General features: G+C 37.3%; 1 protein-coding gene across 2 annotated transcripts; it reads right to left on the bottom strand.

Annotated features, from left to right (window-relative positions):
• Nucleotides 1–1,487: 1,487 nt before the first annotated feature.
• On the bottom strand, nucleotides 1,488–14,644 carry spmap2 (sperm microtubule associated protein 2). 2 transcript variants are annotated; one of them, XM_056271659.1, is made up of 6 exons: nucleotides 14,520–14,644; nucleotides 12,392–12,456; nucleotides 12,107–12,173; nucleotides 11,183–11,309; nucleotides 1,823–1,985; nucleotides 1,488–1,745 (listed from the first exon to the last, which is right to left on the bottom strand). In XM_056271659.1, exons 1-6 carry the CDS (start codon nucleotides 14,579–14,581, stop codon nucleotides 1,504–1,506), a joined length of 726 nt encoding a protein of 241 aa, XP_056127634.1. In that variant the 5' UTR covers nucleotides 14,582–14,644; the 3' UTR covers nucleotides 1,488–1,503. The 2 variants fall into 2 exon arrangements, with proteins under 2 accessions (XP_056127634.1, XP_056127635.1); XM_056271660.1 differs by lacking the exons at nucleotides 12,107–12,173; nucleotides 12,392–12,456 and having other exon boundaries at nucleotides 14,520–14,643.
• Between the last annotated feature and the right edge of the window lie 9,521 nt (nucleotides 14,645–24,165).

The following is a 24,165-nucleotide window of genomic DNA, read 5'->3' as shown; positions in this document are numbered from 1 at the left end:
AGATCCAACTCCTCCCCCTGGATTTCGTGTTCTGCAGTGAGGACCATCTCGTTCATACTGCCATAGCCATGACGTAACCATGGCGACAGACGTGGACAACTGCAGGAAATATATCACACTGTGCAAGTGATTTTTTTATATTTTATTGCAAAATTCTTACATTTTGTACCTTTATGATTTATCAGTGTAAGTTGCTTTCAGTTAAAACAGCTCAAACATGCATTTTAGTCTGACTAGCTTAAGCCTTATCTATGAAACAGAGCAAATTAGTGTTATTTTATGCAATATCAGTTTAACAAATGATTCGTTTTGATATTCAGCAAACAGCAAATGACTCAAAACCATACATTTTAGTTTTGGACTAGGCTTAAGCCTTGTCTGTTAAACCGGGGGAATATGTAGTCAGTAAATACAGTTTATTTGAAGTTTGATACATTAGAATTTGATACAGGGCTTTAAATTTGTTATATTAAAAACACATCATTTATGGATTTTAATATTGACAGATGACGGATGAACCATACTGATGACCTTCATTCATTCTGTGATCTTTATCAGCGAACGCATGAACTGTTGCCTGAAGGCTTCAGGAGCTATTTCAGATCTGCAGTAACATGTCATTGAGCAAATCGTATAATTTCCCGCAAATGAAGACATTTCAAGTTAGCATGAAGTGCAATGGTGAATATGAGAGTCTGAACGTCCTTATTTTAGAAGCAACAAACCCTGACTAACATTACAAGTCTCTTCTGCTCACCAATGCTGCATTTATTTAATCAAAAACAAACACTGAAAATAAAAATATTGTGAACTATTATTACATTAAAAAAAAAACAGTTAAAATTGTAACTTGATCAAAGCTGCATTACTCCAGTCTTCAGTGTCACATGATCCTTCAGAAATCACTCTAATATGATGATTTGCTGCTCAAGAAACATTTTCTGAGTATTACGTTAAAAACAGTTGTGCTGCTCAACTTTTTGTGGAAACTGTGAAAAAAATAAAAATAAAGAAATTACTACTTTTAAGAATGCATTAAACTGATGAAATGTGACAGTAAAAACACTTAGATTGTTAAAAGAAAAATCACGATTATCCACAAAAATATTAAGTGGCAAAAACTGTTTTTAGCATTGATAATTGAACCATTATTAATAATTAAGCACCAATAATAACTGATAATATCTGAGCAGCAAATGATTTCAGAAGGATCATGTGACACTGAAGACACTGGAGTAATGATGCTGAAAATTCAGCTTTGATCACGTGAATACATTACATTTTAAAATATATTCAAATAGAACAGTTTTTTAAACAGTAATAATATTTCACAATATTATACATTTTCTTTCTTTTTAATCAAATAGATGCAGCCTTGGTGAGCGAAAGAGACTTCTTTTTTAAAAAAGATAATAAAAAAAAAGGTAATTATTCTAAACGTTTGACCGGTAGATTAAATGATAACAAACAAACCAGCCTCACTAAAGATGGAGGGATGATGGTTTATTGGCTTTTACACTTGCGTGGTAAGGGTAAAGACAGCTCCATCAGTCTGGGGGAGGCGGTGGCGGCCCGGGCGGCGGGACTGACCCGGTAGGGGTCGTACCCCTCAAACAGGGCCTGGCGTGTCTTGGGTCGAGCCAGCGTCTGCAGACTCTCGCTGGCTACAGCCTTCAGGACACGATCCGGAACCGGCCCAGACACCGGCCTGGCGAGAGCGTGCTCTGCGTGAACCTGTTTAGGAGCTGAGAGTGGAAAACATGAGAGAGAGAAACAGAAAATCACTATTCAAAGCTCTCCTAACGTGCTGATATGGACTCACAGGCCAGCTGCAGTATTCGTGAGGAGGGTGGGGTGGGAACGCCAGACGCGTGGGTGCTTGAATCCACGCTGGGTGCTTGAGTCAACACCATCTTGCCTCGCTTGGGTTGAGCTAAATCACATATCCTAGGACTCAGCTTGGCAGTTTTAACCGCGTAACTCAACTGTAAAGGCACAAGAATCCAGATCTGCCATGTGTCATGCAATAAACCGTGAACACACACTCTGAAGAATGTGCTTGAGGGCTTGTGATGCAACACTTACAACTGTACGCAACTGTAACACAGAGCAACACACTTAGCAATTGAAAGAAACAAGGAGAGCATTGACAAACATTAGAAGATCTGATCACTGCCAGATACTGCAACTGGTGATCAATTTCTGGAGTTTAAAGGGTTAGTTCACCCAAGAATTAAAATGATCCCATAAGTTACTCACCCTTAAGCCATCCCTATTTTTATATGACTTTCTTCTTTCACAGTTATGCTGAAAAATATCCTGGCTAGTCCAAGCTTTATAGTAGCCGCGTTTCCACTGTCAGGCCAGGGCCGAGCCGTGCTAGTGCGTGCCAGGGCCAGTCGCGTTTCCACTGTCACTTCCGGGGCTTGATCGGGGCTTACTCGGGGCCAACGGCCAGGATTTCTGGCCCGTCGAATACCTTGGGCCAAAGCGGGCCAGCTCGGGCTAGAGGCGTGGTTACGAACAGAGGCGGGGTTTACCTGAGTCTGGAGACGACAGCGCCGGATGATTCTGTCAGCATTAAATACTTTTAAAATAATTTAACTCACTTTCATGTTTGAATGCCTTCTGTTTGTGATCCAATGTGGATTATGATCACCGTTTAAGATAGAAATATGTATAGGCCTACTACGCGATGCAAAAGACTATGCGCGTTGCATTACCATAGTAAGCATAGTAGCTAAGATCCGCATGGTAAAAAAAACATGGTGAACGCTTGAAGAAATCAGACCAATCTTAAAGGCTATCACAATCATGTTTTTATTTTATCTGTCAGTAGCATACGTCTCGTCTCTTTATACCGGACTATCATAAAATAAAGCAACTTTTTTTTCGGGAGCTTTCTGTTTATCTGACTGAAAATATCTGTAGCCTACTGGGAGTTGAGAAAGTGCTAAAGCTCATCAGGTCGTATTTTTGGTAGCATATATTTGTAGAAATTATCTTTCTTTCTAAATGTGATGTAAATATGTCCTGTAACTAGCCTACCAAATAAACAGAAACAGACGCGACTGAAGAAGTAAGCGTGTCCTCTTTCTTTTGTGAAACCTAATGGTAATTTATTTCTGTGTGACTAATGTGCAATTTTGACACATTAATTCATGATCAATATATCACTTTTTATTGTAAACCTGTGGTAAAACATCGATCCTTGGGTTTTAAATATTCAAGTAAACAACACAAATTTCAGCAAACGGTCGCTTTTATCATGTTTGTTTTGCAATGCACGCTGTTTCCAGTGATTTATTTCTGATTAGTTTTCTGATAAAACTTCCATTGGTTGGTGAAATGATGGGTTAGTGTGACGTTGTTCCAGAGAGGCGTGTTTTAGTGAAGCGCTGTGGAGCTTCTGGCCTGACAGTGGAAATGCAGGCCCGGTGCTACTGGCCCGAGGCTATTAGCCCGGCACGGCCCGTTTAAAGCCCTGGCCCGCACTGGCCCGACAGTGGAAACGCGGCTAATGGGAGTGAGTAGCCTGAGATTTTGAAGCCCCCCCAAAAAGTGCATCCATCCATCATAAAAGTAATCCACACGCCTCCAGAGGGTTAATAAAGGCATTCTGAAGCGAAGCGATGCGTTTTTGTAAGAAAAATAAAGGATTTTTTTTTAAAATATAGGATTAATACATGATATTTTTTAATATAACTCCAATTGTGTTTGGCTGAAAAAAGAAAGTCACATACACCTACAGTTGGATGGCTTGAACATTAAATTATGGGATAATTTTCATTCTTGGGTGAATTAACCCATTAATGCCTGGTTCAGATTACACGATTTTAGCCCGATTTTGGCACGATCCGTTTGACGTAGGGTGTCGTGGGGATTCGTAAACGACAACGGGCGTCTGGACGCAAGATTCGATCGTATCATCTCGTATAGTGTGTCATAGTGGGCGACAACCTACGTCGCGTCTGCGATGCTTCACGACATCACGATAAAAAGACTAGCATGTTTATTTTTTTTAACGGTCGTCCACGACGGGTTCCGTCACGTATGAGGTTGACCAATTAGGAGCACAGAAGCTTTTCCGTACACAACTTTCAAAAATGGCGAAACGAAAGAGAGACGATGGTGCTATAGGTGGAGTTATGACATGGAGGAAAGGTTCGTGGAGCTGTGGGAACAGTAACAGAAAACAATATTTTACCTCAAGTTCTCTTTGGAGGATTGACAGCCCATACTGTCCTCTTCGAGCAATCCAGGAACGTGTCCATTGTCGGGTTTTTGTTTCTTTTTTTTTTAACGTTTTTCTGAACACAGGACAGCCAACACTCACCGCTTCATCCATTGTTTGTTACTGTCGTTTCCGGAAGTCACTCGCTACTAGTTTCGCCTTCTCGATGACATCACGCGCGTCGTTAAAGACGGCACGCGATGACTGGTCAGGAAGCAACGGGTAGTCTGACATGTTTCTTGTCCACGACAAGATTTTAGGAGTCAAAATCGCGTAATCTGACACAGTGACTAACAGACAAAAAAAAAAAGTCGTGTAATCTGAACCAGGCATAAAGAGGACCTATTATGTTTTTCTTTATAGCCACATTTTGGTTCATGCATGTGAGTTTAACTAAAAACTATTAACTATTCTAAAACTGGGACAATCCCTTCAGTGTCTTCCTGTTTCAGTATGAAATATATTGTCGACACTGGAAACAATACTACATTCATCAAGCCATGTCCTGGGCTCTGTGATTTAGTAAATGGAGATGGATGGTAATCTGAGCTATGAATAGATAAATGAAAGATATCTGAGCTATGAAAGTTATGATTTGGTATGTTTAATGTACAAAAAATTACTGTATGTTGTCTTTCTAAAACAGGGGTCTCAAACTCGCGGCCCGCGGGCCGGGTGATATTTTGTGGCCCCCTACTTGACATTAAAGTTGAATGTTAGTGCGGCCCGTCGTTGCGTGTGCCGCGTTTTAAAAAAAAATATATATATTGTTTATCCCTTATGGGCTACCATAGATAGTCTCGTGACAATTTACGGTGGGTTTGTTGTCAATAGTTGTCATAGACAACCGCGAAGTACAAACATACTGCGCCTGGAAAAAATGAGCGCGTCGCTTCAATTATGAGCGCGCTTGCCGCGCGCCTACATTTGAAATAACGAACTTGAGCGCGCAAAATATGTGAGTGCGATATGTGAACGGGAGCGACGTGTTGGAGAGAGACCCTGCTCTAAAACAATGTGAGAATAATCATTTTGAGCTTGTAATATGTGTCCAACAAGTTGATAAGAAGGTTTGCTTTGATTTGTGCAGTATTTGCCTGAGACACTATGTGTAGAAAGAATTCAATAAGACGGGCAGACATGACTGCAAATATTTTTATTTCAAAAGCAATAATTGTTTTTCTAAGTATAATAAAAGGAAATGTGCCTTCCAAAAAAAACATTCAATATCATTAATGTGTTGTATAAAGAAAATAAAAAGGACATAAGCAAATATAAATATCACAAATATGTGTTATAGACAAAGAAAGTTTGTAAAATGAACTTCAACTGTCAGAAGGACAGCTCATGAAGAACCAATCATGTACAGAAAGGAATGTTCAAATTCAGAGGAACAGATCAGAAGAAACGTTAATAATAAATATTGAGAAGATTGGATCAGTTGTGCTCCTTTTTTGGAATACTTGAATACTATTTTTTGTGGAATACTTGATGCGGCCCAGCCTGACCCCGACTCTACCTCCAGCAGCCCCCAGTTAAGTTGAGTTTGAGACCCCTGTTCTAAAAGCTCAAAGTCTGAACGTTCCCACCACACGGGAAGTATACTTTTATTGATCGCCCAAGTCTCCGAGTTCAAAATGACACAGGCATGTTAGAACGTAAGGTGTAGTTAAAGGGGATCTATTATGCTCTTTTAAAAAATCTTGATTTTGTTTTTTGGGGCTTTACTTGAATAGTTTTTTGTGTGAGTGTGTGTGTGTGTGTGTGTGTGTGCCTTTGGTGGGAATTATTTAAATGAAGAATATTGCGATATATTCGTTCCCTTAATAAACCTCAAGACTACAACAGGGACTTTCTGCTTTTTTATCTTTGCAGACATTTTTCATGCTCAAACAGCAACATTACACACTAAAAAACACACAAGCACACTTTCAAAGTACTAGAAACGGTATGGTATAATACAGTATGAGTTTGGGAAAATGCTTCTATTTTGAATTACTTATAATTTAATACAAATTTAAATTAAATAATTGATAAATAATATTTAAATAATACTTTCCCCATTACATTTACAATTCACCATAGATCTCCAAATTATTAAAAATTATTTTATTGTATTATTATTATTGTAACAGCTTTCCAAATATCATTTATTCCTCAGTCTTCAATGTCACATCATCCTTATCCAACATGATCTGCTGCTCAAGAAATATTTATTATCAATGTTGAAAACAGTTGTGCTGCTTCATATTTTTGTAGAAATCGTGATACAGTTTTTTCCTAAATTCTTTGATAAATAGCACTTTTTTTAAATAGAAATGTTTTGTAACATTATAAATGTCTTTCTTGTCATTTTAATGCATCCTTGCTGAATAAAAGCATTAATTTCTTAAAAACACTTTACATTTTTTTTGTAAAAGTTTTTGTAACCAAGTTTCATTGGTTAACATTGGTTAGTTGACTTAACAATAAAAAAGCACTTATTAATCTTAGTTAGTTAATTTCAACATTTACATTACAATCAAACGTTGTACCTGTTAATATTTGAATGGACCATGAGCTAACGTGAATTAACAATGAACAGTAATATTTTTTTATGAACTAATTACGTTAACAAAGATTCATAAATACTGTAACAAATGTATTGCTCATTGTTGGTTAATATTAAGCAATGCATTTACTTGCATGAACTAATGGAACCATATTTTAAAGTGATACCAAAAATCTTAAAGTGCATGTACTGGTTCTTTAAAGAACACAGAAACCAATATAGTCCAATATAAAAGATTTTTTTGGATTATATTGTGGGTTGTGATCGCATTTAGTCTTGTGGTAAAAAAGGTTCAAGGTTTTGCAGTCTTGGAGTGGGAAAAGCCTACACACGACACCGAGTGGAACTTCCTCCAGAGAGGTGAGAAACACTCATTTGTAACCACTGGGAGTGTGTGGGTGTAGTATTGATGCTGATAAAGATTACAAACCAGTTATTGAGGGGAAAACCACTTTTTTTATACATCTTGATACTACTATGCCATTTTAAAATAACTAATATGATTTAGTTTACATTACAGGCATGACGGAATCGAATGCATATTAGATATGAAAGTCCTTCTCCTTTGAACAACTCAGAACGTCAGTGGAGAAAGGCATTTAGTTCATCATAACATCGTAATATACTGCACATCATATACATAATTCACCCCCTATATTGCTAAATCTATCCATCTATCTATCTATTGTAGCGTATCTGGGCCACATCAGGGTGAATCATGCATTCCAACACTGGGAACCGTTCTAACCGTTGACTAGTGTCAGTCAGTCATATTTATCTATAGAGCACATTTAAAAACAACAGCTGTTGGCCAAAGTGCTGTACAAAGTCTAAACAAGTATCCATAAAACATAAAACCACAAATAAACAATGCACAAAACAATGCAATACCACTACAGCCGCTTATGACCATAAGCAGCAGTGAATAAGTGGGTTTTAAGCAACAATATATCTTTATATACGATGACAGATTGTTCCAAAGCTGTGGAGCGGCCACAGAAAAGGCACGATCTCCTTTTAATTTTAGACGTGTCCTCGGGACAGTCAGCTGTAGACTACTGGTTGACCTGAGATTTTTTTAAAAAACATTATGGTGGGCTGAAAGGAGATCAGAGATGTATGGAGGACCCAGTCCATGCAATCCCTTATAAACAAACAACAGTGTTTTGAACTCAATACGATGTGTAACTGGACGCCAATGGAGAGAGAACAATACTGGCGAAATATGTTCTCTTTTCCTTGTTCCTGTCAGCAATCTAGCAGCAGCATTTTGGACCAGTTGAAGACGTGACAGTGAGACACCCAAGTATACACAAATCCGCCACAAACTCTATGGGCGCCGCCATTACTGCGGGCCTGCTAAGGGTGACGGTGTGACACTTGCCGGTGCCCTCTAATGACATTTCAATGAAAGCGGATCCTGCTCATGAAAGAAAAAGTCTGGTGAAAGGGAACATTGGGTAGATGATGTCAGGTATAGTGGCCAAAACTTACAGATAAAGCTAATTTATTGACAACACTGTATTAATGTAAAAATGCGTCAGCCAAATGTAATGTAATTAAGACGTGTATTAATTGATGACAACAATAAAACCGAACGCTGTCATTACTAGCTGTGTTGCCAATATGTTCACAAGCTTCACAAGTTGCAAATAACTCAGTGTTTCCTATACTATAATACTATAACGTTACCCCGCAATAATACTATTTAAATACGAATCCTACGTGTTCTGTGTGAATGAATGGTGCAGTTGACGCGCAGTTTCATTTAAAACACACGCGCTGAAGCATGTGTGACGCTCGAGCTGTTTATTTGCCTACATGAGGACACACACGACTGCATGAACTTCGTCGAGACGCACGTGCATGGTCTGGTATGTCTGAATGCGCGCAAGTGCGCTCCCTTAATAATTCCTAAAAAGCTGACATCAGTTCATCGCAAACTCACAAATCTCTATTATTATCAATGAAGCTGACTGCACAATGAATCTTTCATAATATACACACTTTGTTTGTTATAATTAGAGGATTTGCCAGCATACAGAATTCACACACAGAGTGAGTGCATTACCGTCCGCGCCCGCACCAGGAACTTTTGTATGACTTGTGTATACCGTATGGCCGTAAACATGGGCAGTCAATGCGCAACAAAGGTTTGTGAATTTCACAAATGGTTTTATTTGTTGTTAAAACAGTCAACCACACAACACGCTCTTCCCGGCAGGACAGCATACGTACTAAAAAAACTACATAGAAATAACATTTCGTACAGCTAACATCTGCTACAGCCGTCTACGGGACCAACGCTACTCCTTAGCAGCAAGGCCCGCAGTAATGGCGGCGCTGCTTTACTTCCGTGTTTCGCCGGATTTGTGTATAGTACATTACAGTAGTCTAATCTTGATGAAATAAAAGCATGTATCACAGACTCCATGTCTCTGGGTGATAAAAATGCCCTTTAATTTCGCAATATTCTTTAACTGATAAAGCAACTTCTGACCACACCATTGATCTGTTTATCAAAAGTCAAAGCAGAGTCAAAAATAACACCCAGATTTCGAACATGTGTATGGAGATTGCCAGATAAAGGTCCCAATTTACTGGCGACACTTAGATGAGCCAAAAATTTCGACTTCTGTCTTGGAATCATGTCTAATAATTCACCAACGCCAGAAAGTCTGGAGTAGATTGCCTTTTTGACACTTTTTATGGGTCCTCAGAACAATACCAGAACATCCCACACCTTCTCCCAGCTCTGGGTTCCAAGCTTCAAAAAGATCTTAATCGGCGCCCCTAGGAGGGTACTCTGCACATAAACTTCATCCTATAAGACATTATTAAGATATATTCAATATGTTTTTAGGCCCACGTCATAGTGGGGTATCTGTGATGTTATCGTAGTATTAAATGACTTAAAAGTGCTTGTTATTTATGCATTGAGATGTATCTTGGTATTCCTATTATTCGTATATGCCTTATTTGGTACCGTCTTGATACTCTCGGCCTCACGGAGTTAGACACACAGGAAATTACAGTAAAATGTATGATTCTATGTGCAACCGCTTTCTGGTTAGAAATTGCATCTTTTAACAAGGCCGTAAACTATGCAGATGAGCCGCTTTGACAGGACAAAGGAACATCTTTCCCGCTCACAACTCTCGAACGTGATTGGCCGTTCACCCCAAAGGAGGTGTGAACTCCATTGTCCTCAAAAGGATGGAACGCCAGTTCCTCTCTCTCTTCATCTCTTCAGCTCCTCATCTCTTCAACCTCTTCAACATCTTCTCTTCAGTCCGTTAGTTTAGTTTTGTTTTCCCGTTTCATATTCTACTTTGTTCATTTCCACAGACGAGTGAAATGAACTTAGCCTGAATTATTTTTCTTTGACTTCACCTTCAAGGGACCTTTAAATCCGCCGCGTCTCCGTACACCCGGAAGGATCACGGAGAACGCGTGACGCTCTGAAGGAACTACACCCACGCACCTTCTTTACTCAGCAACATAAGAGAACCATATGTGCAAGTATTCGTTTTATCGAGCTTTTAATGCGTTTAAGATTTGTTTACCCCATTTAGGGTGATTTGATATCTTGGTGTCTCTCTCTCAAGGTTCCTTTGTCTGTGATTTTGCCATATTGTTGACAACTTCCTACCTCTTCTATCATTCTTCTATCTCTCATTTTCTTTCATTGTTTGTTGCTTCATTGTGTTGTATATACATTTTATTCCATGTAATTGTAGTAACCGGTATACGTAGTTTCCTTTATTAAATACATTATATTCATTTGATTGAAGTCCCTTAAATGTTCGATCAAGCTACGAGCTTCACAAACTTGTCGATACTTAAATAGTATTTTTATAGAAAGGAAAGTTAATCCTCATGGCCAGAGGAATAGCTTCTCTTGAACGTCTATAACAACTTTCATGAGGTTTGATGAAGATCGGACGATCAGTTTTGCTGGACAAGGCAGATTATTCGATAATAAATTGACCCCATGAAAGGTTATCCTGACAATCGATCTATTTTAGACAATTGACATATTAATATTTAATTATAATTCGTTGTGATTGATTATTGATAGTACAATTGATCTAATTTTGCCTAGCTGTATGGAGAACTGATTATAATTCGTTGTATTCTATCTATCTATCTATCTATCTATCTATCTATCTATCTATCTATCTATCTATCTATCTATCTATCTATCTATCTATCTATCTATCTATCTATCTATCTATCTATCTATCTATCTATCTATCTATCTATCGATCTATCTATCTATCTATCTATCTATCTATCTATCTAGTCTAAAAGTTTAATAAACTATTCCATTTCAAAAAATATTTTTAGGAGCGCAGGCCTGATCTGAAATGGTAAGATATAGTGTTTTTACTCACAGGAGCCAGAAGGGGGCGATCAGGCTGCCATCCATCAACAGGCACACGAGGCGAAGCCAGTGAACACACTCTTTGAGAAGGACATGCTTTTAGAGCCGCCGCACTAACCATCCACTCCGGTGACCTTCTGTGAGGACAGACGTGTAAGCTATGTTAAGGATAGCATACTACCATAATACTATTTCTGCAGTACACTGTGCATATGCAAAAATAAAAGGTCAAGAAGCACTCAACTTGACCTTCCATTTCATGTGAAAATGTCTGTTGCTGCATTATGTTTTCTGTTTCACATTGTATTTTTCTAAACTAGTACTGCCATGAATCGTGATCATGATCTTCTAGCTTCTTTCTTTTCTTCAAATCAACTAGATGACACCCGAGAGAGCTGGATTCATATTTGCTTATTAACTAATTTCAGATGCGATCATCAGTTGAGAACGCAGCCAATAAAAGCCCTGTGATGAGCTTTGAGACTGAGTTTAGCGTTTGAATGGAACCATGAGGACAGCGAGCGGGAGAGCAGTTATTACATGAAGATGTCAGTTGTTGTACTGTATGCGTTATTAAACTCTAAACGGAAACTGAAATTATGAGATAAGCATCCTGGGATATTTTGGAAGTGATATTACTGTTTTAACTCTCATTACTCTCATCTGTTGCATATACACATGAAGACGGGGGTGTGTAGTGCATGTGAAACAGTCAATTAAATTCAATTAAAAAAAAACTTCAAGAATGAATGGAAATTATATTAATACATGCAAATATTTCTATAACTTAACATTTGTTAGTATATTGGAGAGTCTAATTGAAATGGCTTGTTACGCACATGGAGTTAACATGCATTTTTACAGCCCTGTGTGGTGACTATTTCTTTAAGAGCTGTAGCTTTACATTAGTTTTAATGGAAGTAAGATTAGTCACCTGCTCTCCTTAAAGAAACGGCTTGATTGTTTGCTCTGGGCGAGCTGCTCCAATCGAGGAGTCAGTTCTGTGGAGACAATCAATTACCTTTTTAAATGAACATCTTTACTGAAAATATTTTCAATATACACAGTACAGATTGTAAACTTTCACACTGTAAAAAAAAAAAAATCATTTTGAAGTGAGGTAAAAGAGGTGCCAGATTTGAAACCTCGCGTCCATTAAGATTATGTTAACATTTTCATAATGCTTCAAGGCGTTCGGTTAATGAAGTGATTCTCATACCAAAGGCCGTTGTGGAGATGTTCTTTGACCTGGTTGGTAGTTCATCAAGCCAGTATACTGAGCGCCTATTTTGATATTTAAAGAATACAAAAGAATTAATTATTGCAGAAAAACACAAAGATAAATGGGTGAATTGAACACATTTAGTATCATATACTCTTAAAAATCAAGGCATTTGCAGTGATGCTTCCATGAAGAACCTTTTCAATGCACAAAAGTTTCTTTATAGTGGAAAACGGTTCTTTAGATTACTAAAATGTTCTTCACACTAGGAAAAGGTAGTTATTTTATGAATGGTTCACTGAAAGGTTGAGGAACCAAAAATGGTTCTTCTATGGCATCACTATGAAACCTTTATTTTGGAACCTTTATTTTTACAGATACATTTCCAAAACTATTGTTGGGGTCAATGTCACTGCAGTGATATTACAGGAATGCGGCAGAGACAAGTTAATGTGAAAAAGCATGAATAATTCACAGAAGAAGCATAAGCATGTGCTGCTGTTTGAATGAGTCAAAGAGCCCCCCTGTGGCCAAACACGCCAGTTCATTTAAAAACTAGGTCAAGCACAGAGGTTTTGACCATGTGAGAGAATGGCAGTCTCTATTTTCCTGGGACACAGCAGTTCAGTTGTGTCCTCTGTAGAGGATGTTGCCACATATAAGTCCTTGTATGTCTTGTATATCTATATTTTCGAATGACATTCAAAGCAGAGTAAGATGTTCTTTACATATTCTGAATTATTACTCATTATTTATCTATATATAAATATATGGTAACTATTAACTATAACTTTTGTTTCAGTAAACTCCTAATTACTGCTTATTAATAGTATAAGGTAGTAGTTACAGTTTAGGTATTGGGTGGATTAAGGGATGTAGAATATGGTCATAAAGAATAAGGCATTGCTTTAAGTACTAATAAACAGCAAATATGCATGCTAATTGCAACTTTAATAATGAGAATTGGACCCTAAACTAAAGTGTTAGCAAATTTGTTTTTTCTCCGGCCCGTCTTTGACTAGGTTTTCTTTGATTAAACCATCTTGAAATCCAACTCTTCATCTTGTTGACTTGACCACACATCTACTTCTCTCCTGAAATTCTGCCACTCTGTCATCTTTGCACCTGTTTCTTACTTCATTGATACATTTCTTACCTTTGCTTCATTTCCTCTGCCACTCAAAACTACCGCAGTTTCCCCAGTTCTCAAGAAACTCAACCTCAACCTCTCAGTTCTATCTAATTATCGTCCTATTTCAAATCTACCATTAATGCCAAATTACTGGAAAGAACGGTTGCTTCCCAGCTTCAGTCTTTTCTAGTTTAAAATAATCTCTTAGATCCCTTTCAATCTGGTTTGTGCCCATGTAATAGTACTGAAACTGACCTTGTTAAGGTGTAAATGATCGACTACTTTATGATGAATTTCTGGTGATCGACGACTGATAATTCTTTATTAATTACTAATGGGTTCCCTGTATTTTCACTTTAGAATACTGTTTCAGGTTCTAAATAATTCCTGAAGAATGATCTAATAATTCTTTATTAATTACTAATAAGTTCCCTATATTTTCAGTTCCCCTCAGTTGTTGCCTAAAATAGGCTACATGAATTTACTCAATGGCATATGCTGAGGAAACAGACACACAGTAGGCTATATAAAATATAAAACTAATCTGAGGTCAGTTTTGTATGACTGTTCATACTTAGCTATTTTCCTTGAAACTTAATTAGTAGATAACTAGTAGTAGTTCTTCAGGAGGTATGACATAATTCATTAGTAATTGATTAACTAACTGTTACTTAAAACAATCATAAAATTATATTGATTAGTTAACACATCTTCCTTAGTAGTTAACAGCAGTGAAGAAGTAGTTAATGAAGAATTAGCCTACCTACTAGTTCTTAAATAATTCCTTATTAGTTATGCAGTGTAAGATACAGTAGGCCTATTCTAAAGTGTTACCCAGTTTTTTTGTCTATATTGAGCGATAAGAAAATTGTAAACATTTATTTGTCAAGTAAATTATGTAATTTGAAACCTTGGCACCGGGATGTTGTATATACACACGGCCGTATATAGGACAAACCCCGCTGTTGCTATATTAGGAATGTGCTGGTGTACCTGTCTGGGAATCTGAGTAGGTTTGCTTTGGGCTGCGCGAGGCGGTCTGTGCGCGTGGCCATGGTGAAGCGCGTTCCTGCTCACTAAACACAACAGCTTACAATAGCCGAACTCTGGAACAGAAACTTGTACTTAACCTGTATAAACATATGAAACCATTCCAAATATATCTGCATATACATGTAGGCTAATTGAAGAAAAATAAAGTGAATGTTGGTATACATTCGAATGTAAAAAAACCAAAGCGAAAGAAGCCTAACCTATAACTTCAGACAATACCGTTAAATACCGTTTAAAGGTTGTTTTATTAGATGAACAGAAGCTTCCACAACTCACTCACCGATCCAAGCGTCAGTGCGCGTTACGTGTCACCATAGCGACCGGTGACGTGAGGACGCTCTATATACCCGGATCTTCATTATATGCGTTGGGGAAAAAAATCAAATGGAGAGGTTTAAAGTCATTTTCTGTAGGAGTCAGATGTTATTACAAGGCCATTAGGAAGGACATTTTCAAATCCCGTATCACGTTTTAAAGACACATAAGAATAGATTCTCTCTCAATTAGGCTACTCACTCGTTGTTTTCATGTTTTATGGGGACTTTCTATAGACATAATTTTATACGGTACAAACTGTATATTCTATCACCTTACTCTAACCCTGCCCCTAAACCTACCCATCACAGAGAACTTTCTGCATTTTTACATTTTCAAAACACTTCACTTCTATGATTTATAAGCTGTTTTACATGATGGGACCAAAAATGTTTTCCCATTTAGTAAAAAATGTATTGGTACCTTTGTGGGAGACAACAATAATGAGTCCCCATGAGTTAAAAAACACACACACACACACACACACACACACACACACACACACACACACACACACACACACACACACACACACACACACACACACACACACACACACACACACACACACACACACACACACACACACACACACACACACACACACACACACACACACACACACACGATTATATATTACAGTTTCAATTTGGACAAAGTTGTGAGGTGAAACCAACATAACCACAGCTAGAGAAAACAGACATTTATGCAATTTATGCAAGATAATCAATTCAATGATAATAAAAGCAATTCTCTTGACTTGCATGAAATAAACAGTTTGTAAACAGTTTGAGGTGTAGCTAATTCTGCTCAGATAAATAACAGTGTCAGTGTGTGAGAGCTCCAGCACACATAATGATCAGCAAAGTCAAATGTTAGACTGTAACTGAGCCCAGGAGAGGGGGAACCACGAGCATAATGCTGGAGATTACAAAAACACAAATGCTTCAGTAAAGAAGGCCATCAGCAGCTGTTGGCACGGACTCATCAGTGTGTGTCCTCTTTCATTCAGATCTCACTGCACCTCCTGCCAACTCAACTCAACCTTTATATCATATTGGGATTGGTCAAACGCACTCTACAATGTTTGTACAGTGACCTCTAAAGTGGTAAAAGATCCATGGTCTCCTCCCTTGTGAAAAAGCATACTTTGAAAAAGTGTGGAATGTAATGTTTTAGGACACTTAATTGCAAGTTATTTACAATTAAGTATAAAATTATTATTATTTAATTACATAATGCATTTAGATGAACACAAGAATGCTTTTTGGGCCATTTAAGTATGCAATCTCACAATTACTTCTATTGTGTTTGAAATATGTTTAAGGTGCTCTGCCGTATGGACTGACAAGCGTTTATGATAAAGTAAAATATAGGTAAATTCTGGATAATTGGGACAAATTTATCTGAATTCACCTGTATTTTACTTATAGGCCAATTCAAGTAATTTGGGACACTTTGTGCCACTGAGACGTCTGGGAAAAAATGTCCCAATTATGCTGAATTTACCATACTTTAATGCAATTTCTACTGAAACTTGTTTTTAATATTTGTAATGAAGTTGCAATTTAGTACATTTAAAAGGAATTTAAAAAAAAACATTAAATAACATGTTAAAAATATAATCATCAAAACAAGTATATATATTTAAAGCATGACAACACATTATTAAAACAATGATTTATGGTGTACTTTAAAATAAAACTTTTATTGTGACTGTTGTGACTGTGTACATTTAAAAGTGTGATAATTGCTGCCTTGAATTTTTAAATACAATCAACTTCGATGTTTAAGTCAAATCAACTTAAATGACATTAAACTGACTTAAAAAATGAGTTGAGTCTTGTATAACTTATAAAACTTGTTTTGATGAGAAAGCAATGTAAAAACATGTTGTCATAACTTATTAATCATGTTTGTTTTAGTGTACACACACTTAAGTGACTTTTTATTTCATTAATATATTATCTGCAAGAGTTTTTTTTAAATGATACACTTAAGATTTGAAGTACACTATAAGTACACATTCAATACATTTAAGTGCACTTATTTTCACAAGGTAAATATTTCATATAGTAAAATAAACTCATTGCAATATTTCACGTCTACTAAGCATTAGTGCAATAAGCTGGATAATATTAAGTATCCATTTACTAAGTTGGATAATGTACATTGTAAATCAATCCTAACAGGACACAAGAACCCTAATTCCTAAAATAAAGAGGGTTCTTTGCTGAATCATACCAGTCATTATATAAATATCATAATGAGGACATCAATATAATCTGCTAAACCATAAAGCTGTTAAACCCATGTGAAGCTTAAAGATCTTTGAAGAATAAAGGTGAATGTTATGATACGGCTCTTAATAAAGGGCTGTACTGTCACTGCAGGGCAAAACTCTGAACATCAGTGTGTTTCAACATGCTGAAGTATGTCACATGAGCACAAATCACTGTACATGTAGACACATGCCAAAAATTCACCACCATATTTGTCTTGCCCGATAATTCATTAACAGGGTGAAATATTACATTTTTCTAGAGTAAAATCCACAAAGGCTTTAAAGGGATAGTTCACCCAAAAAAGTTCACCCATTTACTCATCCTCATGTTGTTCCAAACCTGTATGAGTTTCTTTCTTCTGCTGAACACAACAGAAGATATTTGGAAGAATATGAGCAATACAGTTGATGGACACTATTGACTCCCATAAACTGTTTGGTAACCGACATTCTTCAAAATATATACACTCACCTAAAGGATTATTAGGAACACCATACTAATACTGTGTTTGACCCCCTTTCGCCTTCAGAACTGCCTTAATTCTACGTGGCATTGATTCAGCATTCTTTTGAAATGTTGGCCCATATTGATAGGATAGCATCTTGCAGTTGATGGAGATTTGTGGGATGCACATCCAGGGCACGAAGCTCCCGTTCCACCACATCCCAAAGATGCTCTATTGGGTTGAGATCTGGTGACTGTGGGGGCCATTTTAGTACAGTGAACTCATTGTCATGTTCAAGAAACCAATTTGAAATGATTCGAGCTTTGTGACATGGTGCATTATCCTGCTGGAAGTAGCCATCAGAGGATGGGTACATGGTGGCCATAAAGGGATGGACATGGTCAGAAACAATGCTCAGGTAGGCCGTGGCATTTAAACGATGCCCAATTGGCACTAAGGGGCCTAAAGTGTGCCAAGAAAACATCCCCCACACCATTACACCACCACCACCAGCCTGCACAGTGGTAACAAGGCATGATGGATCCATGTTCTCATTCTGTTTACGCCAAATTCTGACTCTACCATCTGAATGTCTCAACAGAAATCGAGACTCATCAGACCAGGCAACATTTTTCCAGTCTTCAACTGTCCAATTTTGGTGAGCTCTTGCAAATTGTAGCCTCTTTTTCCTATTTGTAGTGGAGATGAGTGGTACCCGGTGGGGTCTTCTGCTGTTGTAGCCCATCCGCCTCAAGGTTGTGCGTGTTTTTCGCCCACAGGACTGCCGCATACTGGATGTTTTTCCCTTTTCACACCATTCTTTGTAAACCCTAGAAATGGTTGTGCGTGAAAATCCCAGTAACTGAGCAGATTGTGAAATACTCAGACCGGCCCGTCTGGCACCAACAACCATGCCTCGCTCAAAATTGCTTAAATCACCTTTCTTTCCCATTCTGACATTCAGTTTGGAGTTCAGGAGTTTGTCTTGACCAGGACCACACCCCTAAATGCATTGAAGCAACTGCCATGTGATTGGTTGATTAGATAATTGCATTAATGAGAAATTGAACAGGTGTTCCTAATAATCCTTTAGGTGAGTGTATAATCCCTTAAGGAAAAAAAACAGCAAAATGTGATCTATTATTTATGGTCAGGCATAATACATACTTCACATGTAAACCTCATCCTTTATCAAATTCAAGTACTTGATCTTTAAGCGTACAGAAAATGAAGATGTGTACCTGTACAAAAGTCACAATCATGATGCAATCTTGAGAGTGATCGTTTAAAAGCATGATTTGAGGTGTCGTCCTCTTTATAGCACAAACATCGCAAGACAAGTTTAATAGTTTGGGTTTAGAGCAATAATAATAATGATGATGCTTAACAAACACCAGTAATAATCTATTACAGCACTAACACTGACATAAAACAGTTTTCAATAATTCAGTTTTTCTCTAATGCTCACCAAGGCTGTATATATTTGGTCAAAAATAGTTATATTATGAAATATTATTTTAATTTAAAATAGCTGTTTTTTTTGTGAATATGTAGAAAAGTGTAATTTATTTCTGTGATCAAAGCTGTATTTTCAGCATCATTACTCCAGTCTTCAGTGTCACATGATCCTTCACAAATCACTCTAATATGATGATCTGCTGCTCAAGAAACATTTCTGATTATTATAAATGTTGAAATCAGTTGTGCTGCTTCATATTCTTTATCAAACCCATGATACATTTACATTCAAATGTTTGGAGTAAGATTAAAAAAATAATATCTAAACTGATCACAAGCGCCAGCATAATACATTTATCATGTTACAAAAATATTTCTACTTCAATTAAATGCTGTTCTTTTGAACTTTCTGTTCATCAAAGAGTCCTGCATTTTTTTCATCATGATTACCTTCATTTATATGGTATAATTCTGCAGAAGGTCTAAATTGTCCACACCCTTCGGTTGCCCTTTTCTGGTCTTGTTGGATCAGGCCGAAGGGATCAGCTGTTGCCGTGGTGATCAAGGTGGTTTCCTGGTGCTTGTCCAGGAATTTTCTTTGACCCGACACTGATGAAATGTTCCTGCTTCAGCGAACAGCACACACACAGACACAGACACAGACACAGACACAGACACAGACACAGACACAGACACAGACACAGACACAGACACAGACACACACACACACACACACACACACACACACACACACACACACACACACACACACACACACACACACACACACAGAAACACACAGACACACACACACACACACACACACACACACACACACACACACACAGAAACACACAGACACACAGAGACACACAGACACACAGAGACAGAGACAGAGACACACACACACACACACACACACACACACACACACACACACACACACACACACACACACACACACACACACACACACACACACACACACACACACACACACACACACACACACACACACACACACACACACACACAGAGACACACACACACACAGACAGACACAGACACACACACACACACAGACACACACACACACACATACAGAGAGACACACACACAGAGACACACACACACACACACACACACACACACACACACACACACACACACACACACACACACACACACACACACACACACAGAGACACACACAGAGACACACACAGAGACACACACACACACACGAATGAACAGTTACAGCCCAAGGCATATTAATCAGAAAACAAATATAGAAAACTACTATGTCATCATGCCTTTTATTTTTCACTATTTGAATCACTTTTTGCCTTCACTAGTTTATAATTGTTGTATAATGATAATTCATAATAATAATAATAAATAACAAAATTCTGTTTAAAATACTTTAGATAGAGTGTAGCATGTCAACTACCAAATGTAAACAGTTATTATAATAAACATCTTGTCAAGCGGACAGTAACGCAGCGAGACATTCTCAGCATACCGACAAAAACACAATGCAAGGATGCGGGACAGTTCTCCTCGTGTGACTCACTCAGGACAGTGTTGACACTGGATTCCTCAGGACAGCATGTCAGAATGTGTCTATGCTCATGAGACGCTCAGGGCAAAGACGCTAGGAGAACTGAGAAGAAAAAGTCAATGCCAGCGAGTCTATCTGGAAGTATATCACACCTGCATGATGCCATCTTTTCAATATCTCGTTCGGAAGCCCGTTTCTGCCACATTATGATTTGGTAAATCATAATTATGACATAAAATGTCATAACTGTGACAAGTCATTGACCTCATAATTAGGACATAATTTTTATTAGTACATCATAATTTTGCATTTGTCATGATTTTTTTTTATCTCATTTATGATTGTTGAATTGAATTTTGACCATTAATTTAAACTTTTGCAGTAATGTCATTATTATTACTGTCTTAGTTTTGATTTGTCACGATTATGACTCTCATTTTTCACTTTTCTCATAATTAAGAAAAAAGCTAATAATAGCATCATTTTGACAAAATGTTAGATTCATGACAAAAAATAAAAAGACTGATACTAAGTTATAATTATGCAAACTCACTGACAAAAATTGACTTCAATTGATCTCATAGTTACATTTTTTATGACTGTCAATTGATTTTTAGCTCAATTATGATTTAATATCTCACAATTTCAACTTGTGCCATAATTATTACTGTCTTAGTTTTGTGCCATATTAGTACTGTCATAATCATGACTGTTTATCTCATCTTTGACTTGTCTAAATTTCAACTTATCTTATAAAGAAAAAAATGCTTTGGTATTTTATAATTATAACAAAAAGTTATATTTATGACAAAAAGTCAAAACTATGAGATACTAAATCGTTATTATGTAGTCACTGACAAAAATGCCTTCATCTTATAATTTAAACTTTTATTACTGTCAATTTTGAAATACATCAAGATATGTGGTTTAAACACCACATATCACGTACAGTATATACATCTGCATATGGCTTAGTGTTTTGAAGCAAACCATCGTTTGTTGGTCTAGAGATGCTGAAGACAAAGCCGCAAGAAGACTTAAGAGCAAACTAATAGATGGCCTTTAAAACAGTCACAGAGCTCTTATCATCTGCAGACAGTGCCATATGAGAAACATTTCAGATGTTATTTCAGTCTTGACAGCATAAATCAGCTGTGTCGAGCCTGAGTCTCATAACACACACATACCCAGAAGCGTAAGAGCTCAGAGTCAACAACAGAGTGTGTATAAGCTCGGTCACATGGAGGAGGTCTGACCTATTTTTTACAGTGTTGCATGAACGCTTTATAAGGCAGGACCCTTTCGCTGCCATCTTCAGCCCAGTAATGCCACATCCAGGCTGGATACAACCGTACAGCTGTACCATGGGATAATAATTCAACACACTTTATTAATTTTTTTAGAAAAAAAAAAAACGATTTATTCCAAAGAAAAGCTGGAAAACAGCAAATAGAAAAAAAACCATAAACTCACTAAAATTAGTCATCATAACAAAACAATAGCTACCGTGTGGATCTCTATAGCAAGTCAAAAATGCAGTAGTGTGTGTCACGTGCAAGAAAACCAATCCCAAACCACGTTAATATGAAAGCTGTTTATCATAACGTACACTATAGAGTGGGAGATTGTGTTTCTTCAGAGGGAAATGCTAGATTTCACCTGCAAAATATACAGTTGTGGTTCACGATTCTGTGGGATGGTGGTCAAACTGACCTTATTTCAAACATCACGTTAACCTAAAGGAACTCAAGAGTAGATAACAGTCATGTAAGAAGCTTTAAGTATTGCTAAAAAGTCCTCGGAAACGACCCGACGGCACTGAGCAGTATCATGATGGGTCGCATTGTGACAGCAGCCTTAAGAGAAGCGAAATGCCACCGTAATAAAGACTGCTTCCTGTCTTACTACAAGACCGGAGCACTGAAGCCAATACAAGCGCAGCATTAGATGGTCTGAAGACATCACTTCCTGTTTTCATCATCCTCTGCCGCCTGGGATTCTGGGAGCAGAACAAATCTCTGCGCAGACCGCCATCCGGACGAGTGAAAGTCACATTCGGAACATTCCAGTGTCGTATCCTCACTTCCCTTGCCATTAAACCATGATTCATCGCTTCTAGTTACTGACAAAAGGAAGTTAAGGACCGCTTTCCTGTTCCTGTTCCTAAAGAGAAGCCCTGATTTTCACCTACAGTCACTCAAAATTAAATTCGGTCATTATTCACGTCATTATTCTAAATGTACAATACAATGAAAGTGGATTGTCACCATCGCGGTTAAGCTCTAAAAAAAAGACAAAAAGCACCATACATGTAGTCCATATGACTTTTGAAGCTAAAATTTAAGTTTCAACTTATTATGTCATAATTTTTATATGGCATATTTTTTTCACATGTTAATTATGGCTCAACTGCAACCTTTTGTCATACTTGATTATGATTTTGTGTCAATTTCAAATTTGAAGTTATTTGTATCTTTCCCTCTGCCCTAGTTTTATTAATGCACATACAAATGAGAATCGAGAGCTGCAACATGGTGAAAAATCGACATAAATAAAATTGTGGTGTTAATAACTATCACATAAAAAGTCAAAATTTACATGAGATAAAAAGTCTAAATTATGACAAGGCATAATTGCCAAAAGAAATGACTTGTCAGAATTGACTTATCTTATAATTTAGACACTGTCATTCTTTCAACTTTTTATCTTATATTTAGACACTGTCATTCTTTCAACTTTTTATCTCATAATTATGACCATGTATGTCAATTTCGACTTTTTATCAAAAGTGCAAATTTTAAGTTATTAGTATCTTTCCCTCTGCCTTAGTTTGAAAATGAGGAAACACAAATGAGAATTAAGAGCTGCGACATAATGAAACATTAATGAATAACAACTAAAATTGTGCTGTTTTCCTCACACAAAGCTGCTGTATGGCTTCAAAAGACTTTGAATATTGTGCACAAGTCATATGGACTATATTTATGATTTTGCCCTTTTTAGTGCTTAACAGCCACGGTCATCATTCGATTTCATTGCATGGAAAAAGAGCAGCTTAAAAAGCATCAAAATATCTCCTTTGCCATACAGGTTTGGAACGACATGATAAGTAAATGATGACAGAATCGTCATTTTGAGTGAATTATTTCACTTTTGAAAACGAGAAACTCTAAAGAGGATGAGATTTGTAGTGTACATCATTGCTTTTTTTTTAGTATTGTAAATCTTTATAAATACTTTGGTCAGTTTACATCTTATCCTCAAATCTTAAATCTATCATTTCAAGAGTTTGGAGCAGAAAAAGAATATTGCAGTTCCCACAGTGATGCAAAGAAGCATTAAAGTCCAGCGAGAATATTCTTCATATGTGTGTGTCGCACATCAATTCAGTGTCATTACAGGCCCACTGTGTTTCCGTTCGCATCACGCTCCGGAAAAATCAAATGCACACTCCGAACACAAATCAAAGATCTGCTCGAGCCTTCGATGTGTGATTGAAAATGAAGTTAAGCCCTAAGTGTG

Source organism: Rhinichthys klamathensis, unplaced genomic scaffold (assembly GCF_029890125.1).
Source record: "Rhinichthys klamathensis goyatoka isolate OS25496 unplaced genomic scaffold, OSU_Roscu_1.1 h1tg000323l_1, whole genome shotgun sequence".
Classification (NCBI taxonomy): domain Eukaryota; kingdom Metazoa; phylum Chordata; class Actinopteri; order Cypriniformes; family Leuciscidae; genus Rhinichthys; species Rhinichthys klamathensis.
Note: the sequence above shows the minus strand (reverse complement) of the source record. Positions and strands in the feature narration are given on the sequence as shown.